At 36.6% G+C, this 13,767-nt stretch overlaps 1 protein-coding gene and 1 long non-coding RNA gene across 2 annotated transcripts; both read left to right on the forward strand.

The window, feature by feature from the left end:
* The first annotated feature begins 639 nt into the window (after positions 1-639).
* LOC140316166 (meprin A subunit beta-like) lies at positions 640-7,397 on the forward strand. Its single transcript, XM_072393888.1, has 13 exons — positions 640-726; positions 847-939; positions 1,209-1,227; positions 1,333-1,371; positions 1,502-1,527; positions 1,651-1,735; positions 3,050-3,167; positions 3,694-3,872; positions 4,053-4,271; positions 5,991-6,152; positions 6,293-6,523; positions 6,625-7,077; positions 7,185-7,397. Exons 2-13 carry the CDS (start codon positions 877-879, stop codon positions 7,385-7,387), a joined length of 1,797 nt encoding a protein of 598 aa, XP_072249989.1. The 5' UTR covers positions 640-726; positions 847-876; the 3' UTR covers positions 7,388-7,397.
* A 770-nt stretch (positions 7,398-8,167) lies between these two features.
* LOC140316168 (uncharacterized) lies at positions 8,168-10,518 on the forward strand. Its single transcript, XR_011917317.1, has 4 exons — positions 8,168-8,296; positions 8,435-8,479; positions 9,448-9,492; positions 9,978-10,518. It is a non-coding gene; the product is annotated as an uncharacterized lncRNA (long non-coding RNA).
* Positions 10,519-13,767: the final 3,249 nt, after the last annotated feature.

A 13,767-nucleotide genomic window follows, 5' to 3' on the forward strand; every position in this document is an offset into this window, starting at 1 on the left:
TAGCTAGAAATATGGAGCATTTCAGAATCAGAATCAGAAACAGTTTTATTGCCAAGTAGGTGAACACACAGAAGAAATTTTTTGTGGTGTGCTGGTTCTTTGTTTTCCGGATCAATAAATAAAAACAATAAATAAGAACAGGAAGTAAAAGTGAAGGTATGTACAGGTATTGGTACAGGTATTGTGTAGACAGTCCGTGGAGGAGATAGTACACATTACTGTAATTTTGAGGGGGGGGGTCTTGTTTGTGAGGCCAGCTGCAGAGCGGAAACAACTGTTTCACCCCTGTGACACTGCTTTTAAACATGATCTGATACATAGTTCTGAAGCCTAAAGACAATAGGTCTTAACTGTGCTGTTATCACTTTCATGAATCATGTATAGAATTAACAATGTAGTGTACGACAGAGAATAAACAGCCTGTCTTTATTATTTCTATCATTTCTATTTCTATTTCAATAATCAAAATGAGTAAATTCTCTGAAAGAGCCAAAAATTATACATCTCAGATGTATATTAGCGCAGCATCTGACAATGACAAGTTTTTTCTCTCAGAAACCATACTTGTTCACCTTGTTCACATATATAACATAGCTTCATACAATGGCCATGACTCTAACAAGTGGAAACCTGTTTGGTTACCTTTTGTTGTACTGCTACTGTCCTATTACATTAAAGCTTCTCATTTACAGTTGAGGATCAGACAGTTACTGAAGGTGGACGGAGGTAAGCAAGGATGACGGACAAATGAAACTTAGTTTAACTTTCTTGAATTAACTACATTATAATTTTTATTGCATTTCAGTATTTCAATATTTGAATTAATTTCATTGCTCTTCATTAAAGCCCTGATTTATTGCTCGATTCGCCACCACGATGAAAAGCTACATTTTTCTCCTGGTGACCTTGGCAGTTTCATCGGCATTCTCAATAAACACCGTGAGATTTTACTTATTGTTGTTTCTAATGAAATAGCTGATTTCTAGCCATCTTATTTTCAGCCTAAAAACCAAATCTATGAAATAAGTGCAGCTTGATCTAAAAGCTTTGAGGAATTTCTAACTGATTATTTTCAACATGGCAACGATTTTAATGTGAAATTTGGAAACGTTTTATGCTACAAGGTCATATCTGAAATAGTAATGATAACGTGTGAATTATGTATTTTTAACTAAATTAATTCATGTTTCTGATTTTTTTAATTACAGACTGAACCAGACATAGTGGGTGAGCTATTTGATTTAATTTATTTTATATTATCTAATGAAATTTGTTTAACTTAATCAGTGTAACAAATCAGTGTATAAGGTGGCATCTCATCTATTTTTATAGACATCGGTGAAGAGAAGACCATTGCAGAGGCAAACAAAGGTAATTATCTTCATATCATATTGATGTACTTATTGTGGATTGTTTATAAGCTTCACTTTTGACCGTGCACCTTTAATTACATAATAATGAGTTCTTTATTAAAATCATGAACTGTTATGCTTCATCCTAGGTTTGTTAGATGACGACATTCTTGAGGTAAATTAAGTATTTCTTTAGTCAAACGATTAAAATGTGTTATTAACACATATAAGTATTCTTTTGTTTATCTCATCTAACCCATGAACTTCACCTCATATAAATCATATTTGTATGTTTCAGCCTCCAAACATTCAGAGGAGTAGCATTGTTGATGGGAACAACTTGTGGACATCCCCCGTCCCATATGTCTTGGACAGCGGCCTCGGTAAATACTATTTTTCTTTCTTTTGTTGATCAGGACATTGCTTAGGTAAGCTGGTGATGGTTACGACACATGCTTGCACTTCAGTAAACATCTATAAGTGGGATGCTGCTGACAGAGTCACGTGGTACTAGTTGGACAAAAAAAGAAAGAAACATCAAGGCAAGGCAAGGCAAGTTTATTTGTATAGCACAATTCAACAACAAGGTGATTCAAAGTGCTTCACAGAGACATTAAAACAGAAGAAATAAAAAGCATGATTTAAAATTTAAACAAAAGAAGGAAATAAGAACAATAGATAAAATCAGAAAAAATTATATATATGAAAGATAAAATCAATAGTTAAAACATGATTCCGTTTTGAAACTCAAGCTTATTCAAATGCAGCTGAAAATAGGTGTGTCTTCAACCTGGACTTAAATACACTGAGTGTTTCAGCTGATCTGAGGCTTTCTGGGAGTTTGTTCCAGACATGTGGAGCATAGAAGCTGAATGCAGCTTCTCCATGTCTGCTTCTGACTCTGGGAACTGATAAAAAACCGGATCCAGATGACCTGAGGGGTCTGGAAGGTTCATAGTGGGTCAGGAGGTCACTGATGTATTTTGGTCCTTGACCATTCAGAGCTTTATAGACCAGCATCAGAACTTTAAAGTCTATCCTCTGATGGACAGGCAGCCAATGTAAAGACTTCAGAGCTGGACTGATGTGCTCCACTTTTTTGGTCTTAGTGAGGACTCGAGCAGCTGAGTTCTGGATGAGCTGCAGTTGTCTAACTGACTTTTTAGGCAGACCTGTAAAGATGCTATTACAATAATCAAGCCTACTAAAGATGAATGCATGGACTAGTTTTTCCAGGTCCTGCTGAGACATCAGATCTTTTAGCCTTGATATATTCTTAAGGTGATAGTAGGCTGACTTTGTTATTGCCTTAATGTGTTTGTCCAAATTTAGGTCTGAGTCCATCACTACACTCAGATTTCTGGCCTGGTTGGTCGTTTTTAGATTTATAGATTGAAGCTCTGTGGTGACTTTCAATCGTTTATCTTTGGCTCCAAAGACAATTACCTCAGTTTTGTTTTTGTTTAGCATCAGCAGGTTCAGGTGGAAACGCATTCCTTTTTTGTATCATCCTGTTGCACATACACAACTATCACACCCTCCCACCACTCACCTTAGCGTGTATACACAGTTTGTGAAGGAATCAGTCAGCAGAGTAACATAAAAGATTAACCTATGCACTGATTTAATTAAAGTTGTTGTTGTTTCTAAAAGTTGTTGTTTAATGTTTCTAAAATTATTTCCGTGATCAATGGAAGAAATGAATGCCAAAGGAGTCATCCTGAGAGCCTTTGAGCAGTTCAGGCTGAAGACATGCATCGACTTCAAACCAAGGGACTCGGAGGATTATTACATCTCTTTCCAAAAAAAAGATGGGTATGTATTTAGTTTTCTTAGTTTTAACAAAGTACCATTCATATAAACACAGCTTTTCAATTTATCAGTAAGACAAAACCCAAAACTAAATACGTGTCAGTTTTTTATTAAATGAGGAGATTATCAATTAATTACGGCCACATAGGACGTCATTAATCTACCGCCCAGATAACTATGACATTTCTTTGAATTGGACGGAAAATTACATTTTTATAAAGGGGCATGTCATATGGTCAAGACTGAAAGCAGGACATTGGACATTCATTTGACATTTTTGTTGTACTGCAATTTGTTGATAGATGGGACTCTGACTTAACAGATTGCATTACATAGTTAAATACTAGATGAATTAAAAATGTAAACGTCTAAAGCAGAAAAGTTTAAGCATCAGTGTTCCTGAAAAGCAGTGCAGCCTTTTTGCTCCTTTTGACATTTCTGCTCAGCTGTTTCATAAAAACTCTTTTGTGTTTTTGCATAATTACAGAAAGATTGTTAGTAGTACTGATAAGTGCCTTTTCCATTTTAGGTGTTTTTCATATATTGGGAGAACGTCGCTCAATGGACAGGTCATCTCCATTGGCAGATTCTGTGATTCCATTGACACTGCTGAGCATGAGATTCTTCATGCACTTGGCTTCTACCATGAACAGTCCAGATTTGACAGAGACAATTTTGTCACAGTCGTGTTGGATAATGTCTTAGAAGGTTTCACACTTTCATTATAACATTCTCTTTTTTATGTGTCAGGATTTAAAATCTACACAAATCAACAAGTTACTAAATTAGTTTTACAAACGTTTTTACAAATCAACAATAAATTAATAATTTTGTTATAAATTATCATTATTCTGTGATTGATGCTTAGCTTTTACGTGTGTCATCTAGGTAAAAAGCACAATTTTAGAAAGGTTGGCAGTGATGAGAGCACCACCCACGGAGTCCCATACGACTACTGGTCAGTGATGCATTACAGCAAAAGTGCATTCACGAATGGAAATGGCGCAACAATTATCACCAAAGATCCAAAATTCCAGGATGTGATTGGTCAAAATCTAGAAATTAGTACTAGTGATGTTCAGGAATTGAATCTTCTCTACAAATGCAGTAAGTGCCAACACGATTATTTATTTAACATTTTAATTAATTTATAGCAATGTGCTATTATCCTGAGAAAAGTAAAGTTATCGTGAAAAACCTACTTTTTTTCTAAATGTTCGCCAAAACTTTAGAGATGCCTGTTCCTTTGCAGCTCCAAACTCCTTTTTTGTCTTAGGAGCTCTACTTATGTATGAGTGTCTAAAAATATCATCGACAAATCTTTATGAATGGAAACATTTTCCAATTCAGCTTTTTCCATCCAGCTGTTTCTGTTTGTTATCTCATAGTTGAATTACTCCTGCGTGTATATGCACACCTAGACTCAAAATGGCCTTATCGCTCTGAGCATGCTCTATAGTTCCCATCCAGTTCACTGAAGAAGACGATGTAGGAAAAACAAAAATAACCACAAGAGATAGCCTACTGCTATTTGTGAAATCATTAAGGCATAAATGTATATTATTGAAGCGGAATTCCCAGTCATGCTACTTTATTTCTAAATGTGTCACAAATTGTGACTGCACAACAGCCCATTACAACTACATGGTCACTTCATTCATTTTGACTGTTGCTCTGCTCTAATAAAATCCAGATTTTATAACTGCAGCGTTGTTGGACTAGATTCAAGTAACTGAATAAAAATGGCAGTGCAGGGATCATGTGTATATTTACATGTTTCCCTAAATATTTCCTTTGAATTTCCCCCACTGGGGGATGAATCAAGTATTTTTCTATTCTATTCTATTTCTATGTATGATGAGCTCCCACAGACAAAGTTAGAAACAGAAAACTGCTTTGAACACTTACTCATGCAGTCCACATTATTGCAGCATCGGATATACCCCAGTCAATAAATCTATTTTCATTTTGTATACTGGGAGAAAAGAGAGTGGTCCAATCAGATAACCAAGTCATGCTATAACCGTTGCGGAACTTGACTGTGCATGTTAAGGTTTTGACTGACAGCTGGTAGGCAAGATGCAGGCTTCACGTGTCAAAGAAAAATGGGTTTTTGACCGAACCCTTTACCCACACTTCAGAAGTCTTTTCTTGTAATGTCAGGCCTTATTATTATTGTGTCATTTTTGTAACCATTATTGAAACAGATGCATTAAGATAGGAAAAACAAGCATCTAAACATCTGAACAAGCATCTAATGCAATGGACCCCAAACTAAGGCTCACGCTAAGTCTGAAAGTTTCAAATCATCATGTGTCTCACTAACAATGATCATTAAGTTACAGTACTTTCATATTGATAGAACATTGCAATATAATACAGACAGTAGCCTCTATCTCTAAAAATCACCATTTACAATGTTAAATTTTTTTTTTTTTAAATGCAAACATTAACTAAAACGTCTCAGTAACTATATGTCAGGCAGACCATAGTTGCCTACCTAATAGTTAACTGCCTAATAGCTGAGATATTTCTGTTACCAGCATGTATAGCAAATATTTGACTGTCAGATTGGTTGAATAGGAGCTATATTTTCAGGAGTGAGGGAAAAGTTAAAATGGGAACAAATTTTGGTTTTCATCAGGTTGCCAAACAGACATGAATGTGCCCCTGATTAAGTGGATGCTGCATTTCATAGTCAGAGTCATGATTTGGAGGCTGTTAAGGTGTGCCTTTGTACCTTTTTACACTGTGAACTAACATGGTCAGGAGTGTAAACAATTCTGTGTATTTTTCAACACTTATTTTTTGGATTTATCTTCACAGACTCAACCATTGCCTTTATGACATACTGTGGCTTTTCAAATGGAATCATGTGCCAAATGAGCCGCTGTTCACAGAGGGGAAATACTTGGGAAGTGGTAAAACAAGCTTCTGGGGGTCCAGACTCTGACCACACCACCCTACCCAGTGGAAATAGTGATCATGGTAGGGTATCAGATTATTTTAAATGAAGAATTAAAAATTTGATTATTACACAATGCTTGGTCATTCATTGTAATATGTCAACTGCTATCTAATAAAACCAGGAATACACCATGACATAGTTTTGGACCTCATCATTCTAGGTCAAGAAACAGGTTACTTCATGCATGTTAGCACAGCATCAGGTCAGGAAGGAGACTCAGCCCTACTGGAGACCCAGATGATGAATCCCAAAAGGGGGTGTCATGTCCAGTGCCTCCGGTTCTACTATTACAATAGTGGTAACGAGTCAGATGAACTTAACATCTGGATCAGAGAGTTTCAAGATGAACAAGACTCCAATGGAACCCTCCGCTTCATGGGACAGATCACTGGTAATGTCAGAGTACTTAAGACAGCTGAACTGTGAATGTTTGTGACAATGTAATAGTCAGCGGCAAATAGTGAAACAGTCTTTCAAAAATCCTCCCTCTAGGTGCAATAACATCTCACTGGAAGCTCCAGCATGTTTCTCTGAATGCCACCAAGCAGTTCCAGGTGGTGTTTGAGGTTCGGAAAGGAGCAGGAAGCTCTACAGGGGGCTTCTCAATTGATGACATCAATCTTTCTGAGACTGAGTGTCCACATGTGACCCTGCAGATTGATGACTTTGAGAAACTCCTGAACACGAGTGCTGATGGAACCAGAATATACAGCCCACGGCAGTATTCCAAAGAGGGCTATGCATACCGGATAGCGACTGTACTCCGTCAGACATTTTTTGGAGTTTTTGTTCAAATCCTCTCAGGTGACTTTGATGACCAGCTTGAGTTTCCCTGTCTTCGAAGACAAATGACTTTCCAAATGCTGGATCAGAACCCAAACATTCAACTTCAGATGTCAAAGCAAAAAAGTTTCACCACTGATGAAACTCAGGTCGCCAACAATGGTAAGTTTACAAGAACAAATGAAAATGCCAAAAAAGTAAAAGAAAACTTAAAAGAAAATGTAATAATAATTCAAACCTTCATTAACCTCTATGTTTTATATTAACAGGCATCTCATTTTGGGACAATCCTCGTAAGACTGGAAGTCAACTATTTCTAGATGAGAATAATCAGGTAGTCTATGGTGGAGTTCTGTATGGGTATCGGAATTTTCTGGACATGGACACAGTGAAATCCAGAGAGTTCCTGAAAGGAGGAAGTGCCATTTTCGCCTTCAACTTTCAAGGCAGGTTGAATGTTTTTCACAGCTAAAATTAGATATGCTCCTAGATTTCAAATTTTACAACAATTCTTGACATACTTTTGTATGTAGGCGGAGTACCTGGGGTTAATATCCCAGGTATGAATCAGTATTTATGGGGCATAAACCCAAAAGCCAGTACTTGGCGGTCCTCCTTCTGTTGATCTTATATGAATGCAGCAGGAGAGAAGATGTAACTAAACATCCATGGTTACTACATTGTACAAAACAACACCTCAGGGACTCTAGATTGTCGTCTTTCACAGTAGAGGCATAATGGGAGGGTATGGGACATGTTTATGTTTATTTAGCAGACACTTTTATCCAAAGCGACTTACAAATGAAGATATAACATTACAGCTAACAATAAGCTACATAGAAGGAAACCACTGGTCAGACTCTGTCAGAAGTGACAGGGGTGACAGTGTAGAGATAGAGTGCAGGCATAGAGGGAAGTGCAGAAAGTGCAGTAAAGGGGGTAGGGAAGTACAGGGTACATGCGAGGATAGGAGATGCTCTCTGAAGAGCTGGATCTTCAAAAGTTTCTTGAAGATAGACAGGGACGTTCTAGTAGCACTTGGTAGGTCATCCCACCATCGTGGAACGACACGTGAAAAGAGTCTGGATTGTCTTAAGTGCGGTGTAGGCACTGCAAGACGACAATCATGTGACAACCGGAGTGCCCGAGTCGTTACATAAGCCATAGGCATAGAGTGGTGATTGCTTAGCCCTGAAACATTTAAATCACTCAACAATTGAATTAAACTGAAATTTACTCTGTTTTATGTGTCTAAAATTCTTGCATTGTTAACAGATCTCACTCCAGTAGTTAATGGAAGTACTCTACCATGTCCTAAAGGGAGACCAGTGAATGTTACACATCCTCCCACAAATCTGAATGAAGGCCCATGCTCACCACGGTAGGACAATGTAAAAATGAATATAGCATTCATATTGAAACAACAGTTCTACTTAGAACAAATCTTGAGAAAAATTTTGGAATTTTCTCTGAAAGTGGATGTCAGTATTTTTATCAAATAATATTGTGACTTTTACAGGATCTCACCCACCACCATTAAACCTCCAACAACAACAGATGACAGGTATGTCCCTATTTTGCTCATATATTTTACCCTTGTAAAAGTGGTAATAGTAATCCGAAGGAATATACAAAATTCAGTTCATTACAGTACATCAGAATGCTGCAAATAATCATTCACTTAGCTGCGTACAGTGGACACACCCATATACACATGGTTAAATGCATTACAGAATTACTGGAGTGAAAGGTTATGAGGTTACACAGTGGTGTACTACTCACTGCAGCTTGCAGACCTCTGCATTGCAATTGGATTTCAGTTTTGTAAAGAAATGTAGTCACATGACTTTGAATGCAACAGAGGGCATCAGCATACCACAAAAACTTATTTACTTAGCCGCATACAGTGTACACATTCATGTGCAGATGGTGGGATACATTACAGAACCACTGACATGACAATGTTACACAGTGGTGTACTATACTGGGTATAGTGGGATATTTTCCATGTATTATTTGAATTAATCTATCGATTTCTTTCTGCTGTAGTATTTTTGGCTTCTCTCTTGGAATGATGGCCTCTCCTGTCTTCACTATCCTGCTCGTACTGATGCTCTTGACAGCTTGATGTGTATCTTTCCAAGTCTCTTGACTTTATTCCTCTCTGATATTTTCTAAGTTTTCCTAAATTTGATCAAAAGAGAAGTCTACAGTGAGCAGAGAATTTTGTTCGATAACAAATGGGCATGACTGAAAAAGTCAGAGCTCTTTGTCAAGTTGAGTTACCAACATGTAATGCTATAGCTAAGCCTCTGATATAATGTTTTACACTTGGTTCAATGTGAATGTTACACATCCTCCCACAAATCTGAATGAAGGCCCATGCTCACCACGGTAGGACAATGTAAAAATGAATATAGCATTCATATTGAAACAACAGTTCTACTTAGAACAAATCTTGAGAAAGATTTTGGAATTTTCTCTGAAAGTGGATGTCAGTATTTTTATCAAATAATATTGTGACTTTTACAGGATCTCACCCACCACCATTAAACCTCCAACAACAACAGATGACAGGTATGTCCCTATTTTGCTCATATATTTTACCCTTGTAAAAGTGGTAATAGTAATCCAAAGGAATATACAAATTTCAGTTCATTACAGTACATCAGAATGCTGCAAATAATCATTTACTTAGCTGTGTACAGTGGACACACCCATATACACATGGTTAAATGCATTACAGAATTACTGGAGTGAAAGGCTATGAGGTTACACAGTGGTGTACTACTCACTGCAGCTTGCAGACCTCTGCATTGCAATTGGATTTCAGTTTTGTAAAGAAATGTAGTCACATGACTTTGAATGCAACAGAGGGCATCAGCATACCACAAAAACTTATTTACTTAGCCGCATACAGTGTACACATTCATGTGCAGATGGTTGGATACATTACAGAACCACTGACATGACAACGTTACAAAGTGGTGTATTATACTGGGTATAGTGGGATATTTTCCATGTATTATTTGAATTAATCTATTGATTTCTTTCTGCTGTAGTATTTTTGGCTTCTCTCCTGGAATGGTGGCCTCTCCTGTCTTCACTGTCCTGCTCGTACTGATGCTCTTGACAGCTTGATGTGTATCTTTCCAAGTCTCTTGACTTTATTCCTCTCTGATATTTTCTAAGTTTTCCTAAATTTGATCAAAAGAGAAGTCTACAGTGAGCTGAGAATTTTGTTCGATAACAAATGGGCATGACTGAAAAAGTCAGAGCTCTTTGTCAAGTTGAGTTACCAACATGTAATGCTATAGCTAAGCCTCTGATATAATGTTTTACATTTGGTGATGGGACCATATATATCTGTCAGATAAATATCTGTAGGTTATTTTAGAAAACTGTTTAATGCAAAAAACAATATTTAAAACAACTACATCTCTTAATTATGAGTAATCCATCTAATTCTGAGCCTGATTATTTTTTATTATAAATCTTTATCTTTTGTTAGTACATTTAACCAGTTGCTAGTATATTTTATCATGGGTCCTTGTGGTTGGTTGCATATAAAATAAAAAATAAAAAAGTTGGAAAAGCAAACAATGTGTGGCCTTCTTCTTAACACTCAGTTCTTGTAAAATGACACAATCTTTTACTTTATTGACTAATAAAGTGTTTTATTCAGAGCTGCTGATGTTGAATGTGAAAGTATCCCACCAGTGGAAATTGTACATAAGTACTGATTATTTCTGACAAGTGTTAGGACTTGTCAGGACCAGAAGGTTAAGTAACATGGAAAAAGTTAATTACTCCCACAACAGAAAACTATGTATTTGCATTGATGACAAAATCAATTTCTGTTCAGCACAAATATCAATAATAATACATTTCAGTAGAATGTCTGGTTCATGTGTCAAAACACATTTTGTCTGTTCAGCAGAGGGGGTTCTTCTCGGCAGCCAGTAAACCAGGGAAATAATATTTTGAATAAATACATAATTACAGGGCCAGTTTTAATGCCAGCCATGAGGTTTTTCTAATCTTAACCGCATCTTTTTACAGCTCCTTTTTGTAAACAATGTGAAGTCCTGGGTGTTCACCTCACTACTGGTGATGCCTTAGCCATTGTTAAAAACACTCCATCCGTTCCAGAACGTAGAGGGAGTGTCTTCTCATCACAGGACTTTTCAACAAGAGATACAGAGGAAACACATGCACACACAAAAAAGCAAAACAAAAAATTCAACATTGTGTCTAATCGTGGCCAACAGCTCATCTTCCAAGTATGGGAGTGTTCTGACAGGCTCAAGGAGCCTTTGTGAGTTTATCGTCTCTACTTCATCCTGAAGTCTGAAAGAGAACTCACAGCTGCTGTCCACTGTTGCCACAAAACAACCCTATCTTGTATTCAGAACGTGGACAGGTATTTACTGAGTCCACCTCATCAGTCCCTTTTCAAACAAACAACCTTTCCTTGTAAAAAAGTCAGAAATTCCAGTTTCTTCTGCCTATGCTAATGTATCCCATATGGTGTTCCATGGCACACTGGTATGTGCAGGTGTCGCAAATCCCATAATGCTGTTGGATTTTTGATTTTCATACATTATCATTGCTAATCCAACTAGAAATTATAAAATGTTAAATATTCTACTATAATTCTAAAGAGAAATGGACAACAAAACTGTCTGAACAGTTCCAAATCAGTCAGCAGAAGTTGGCTAATGCTAACGTGATGTCAGGCAAGCCGAGGAGGTGCTTGGAAAACAAACATCCCTTCTCCTTAGAAAAAAATTTGCTTTCTTCAACAGAACTGTAGATCCCTAAAAAAATTGTGGTGAAGCTGAGAGGGCTTCTGATTAAAGACTGTTGCTTGACCAGTATGCTGTATAGAGCTTTGTAGTATTAAAGCCACATAAACCATTAACACTCCATCTGGCCTTTCAAGTTTTCCAGCTGAAACCTTCTTTCACAAATTCTGTGTGTCCTCCAATGAGATTTTTATCTTTAAACCGATGCAAAAACCTGTTTTGTTACTTATTTCTGACAAATACTTTAAAACTCTCCCACTGTAGCCCAAGATTCTCATTTCTTACTGTGGGAAGAACAGTCAGGGTTGTAGAGAGTACAGACGGGATTTCAGTATATAAGTCTTTGACTTTATTTATACATGTCTCTGATTTAATCTTAGACCAAAACGCACCATGACGATAAAATATGTCTTTTTTCTTATGGTGAGCCGGGCAGTTTTATCTGCAGTCTTCATGAATCAAGTAAGTTTATCAGTTGTACTGTCATTACTTACCATTTTTCAAGTATAAAAAGGGGGGAAAATGTATTTGTGATCAAATGTTTTATATAATGTTAATCTGATTAAATTTACAACTTCACACTATCAGCAAAATTTGAAATGCAACTGAATCTTGATCACAAAGAATTTGAATCTTCCCTTGAAATTTTTAAATTGAAAGATTTCAAATCCATTTACATGGAGTTCATTAAATAAAGCAGAAGTAATTGTTTTCCATGAAAAAAATTATCATTAGCTGAATCATTTCTTTCTAACTTTATTACATATATTGATGTGAGGTATTTTCCTTTTTAAATCATACCATATTTTCCCAGAATGGACTAAAGATTGTTGGTAAGTAGAAATGGTTATCGTTCTATTATACTTTCACTTGATTTTCGATTAATCAGTTGTACATTGTAAAGGAGCTTCTCATCTGTTTCCGTAGACATTGGTGAAGCATTGGACATTGGAGAGGCAAACAGGGGTAATGTTAAACTTGTTAATTTCATTAAATAGACCTTGTGGTGAGAATGTTCAACAAATTTTGAATAAGTCAATGCACCTTTAGTTAGATTAGGTATTGACTTCACTAATAAAAACACCCATACTATTCTTCATCACAGATTTCTTATATGACGACATTTTGAAGGTGAGTTTAGTATGTTTGGTATATCATTCTAAAGCTGGAATAAACATACATTACTTTGATGAATGTGTCTTAAAATATTTTTTGTGACATCCATTACTGTCTTATCCGTCTTAGCCTGTAAACACACCAAGGAGTGGCTCTATTACTAGGGGCACATTGTGGACACCCCCTGTCCCATACGAGTTTGGCGAAGACTTTGGTGAATATTATGTCTTGAATGATCCCTTAGAATATGTATATTTGTTGGCAGAACACCTCCGAGATGTTATTTATTGGAGTTGCATTGCCAGTGATTGTTACATGATTTTACACCATGTGAAGGTTCAGCAAGTATTAATCAAATGAAGGCACTGAAGAGTTTGCAAGATGAAAAAAGAGCATGTTAAAGTAACGAAAGCTAGTTTTCTTACATCGATAAATTGTGTAAAGCCACATATCCATCTCATCCTCTCGGATTGAATGAAAGCTGTTACTCTATTTGTTCATCTATTTTGCTAAATTGTGTAACATTTCTCTCTTCGTCTCTGTGAACCATTCCTCATTACACTGAAAGAGTTGAACACTAAAGGGGTCGTCCTGAGAGCCTTTGACAGTTTCAGGGTGAAGTCATGCATAGACTTCACACCACGAGTCTCAGAGGACTATTACATTTCCGTACAAAAGTTAAACGGGTATGTTTTTTGGTTTGTTTGTTTTAAGGTTTCCAGATTGAATTGTTTTGTTACATAAAGACAGCCCTCTGCCATTGTGGCAAAGTGTTGAAAAAAAGAGAAACACGATTCACATGTCTCTGTTGGGCTCTGTTTAAAAGACATAATGATGATGATTTTAAAGCATTTTTTGGCATTTGATGTTTCTGCACTTGCTTTGATGAATTAAACTTTTGTTTGACGTGATTGCATATGTTATAAAA

Source organism: Leuresthes tenuis, unplaced genomic scaffold, assembly GCF_036924035.1.
Source record: "Leuresthes tenuis unplaced genomic scaffold, fLeuTen1.0.hap1 SCAF_10, whole genome shotgun sequence".
Classification (NCBI taxonomy): Eukaryota; Metazoa; Chordata; class Actinopteri; order Atheriniformes; family Atherinopsidae; genus Leuresthes; species Leuresthes tenuis.

Excerpts from the sequence above, each read along its gene's own strand:
- LOC140316166 (XM_072393888.1), top strand. The coding sequence starts at position 877 with ATGAAAAGCTACATTTTTCTCCTGGTGACCTTGGCAGTTTCATCGGCA. Across the intron at positions 6,153-6,292 it reads CAGTGGAAATAGTGATCATG|GTCAAGAAACAGGTTACTTC; the intron begins GTAGGGTATCAG and ends TCATCATTCTAG. Across the intron at positions 6,524-6,624 it reads CTTCATGGGACAGATCACTG|GTGCAATAACATCTCACTGG; the intron begins GTAATGTCAGAG and ends TCCTCCCTCTAG.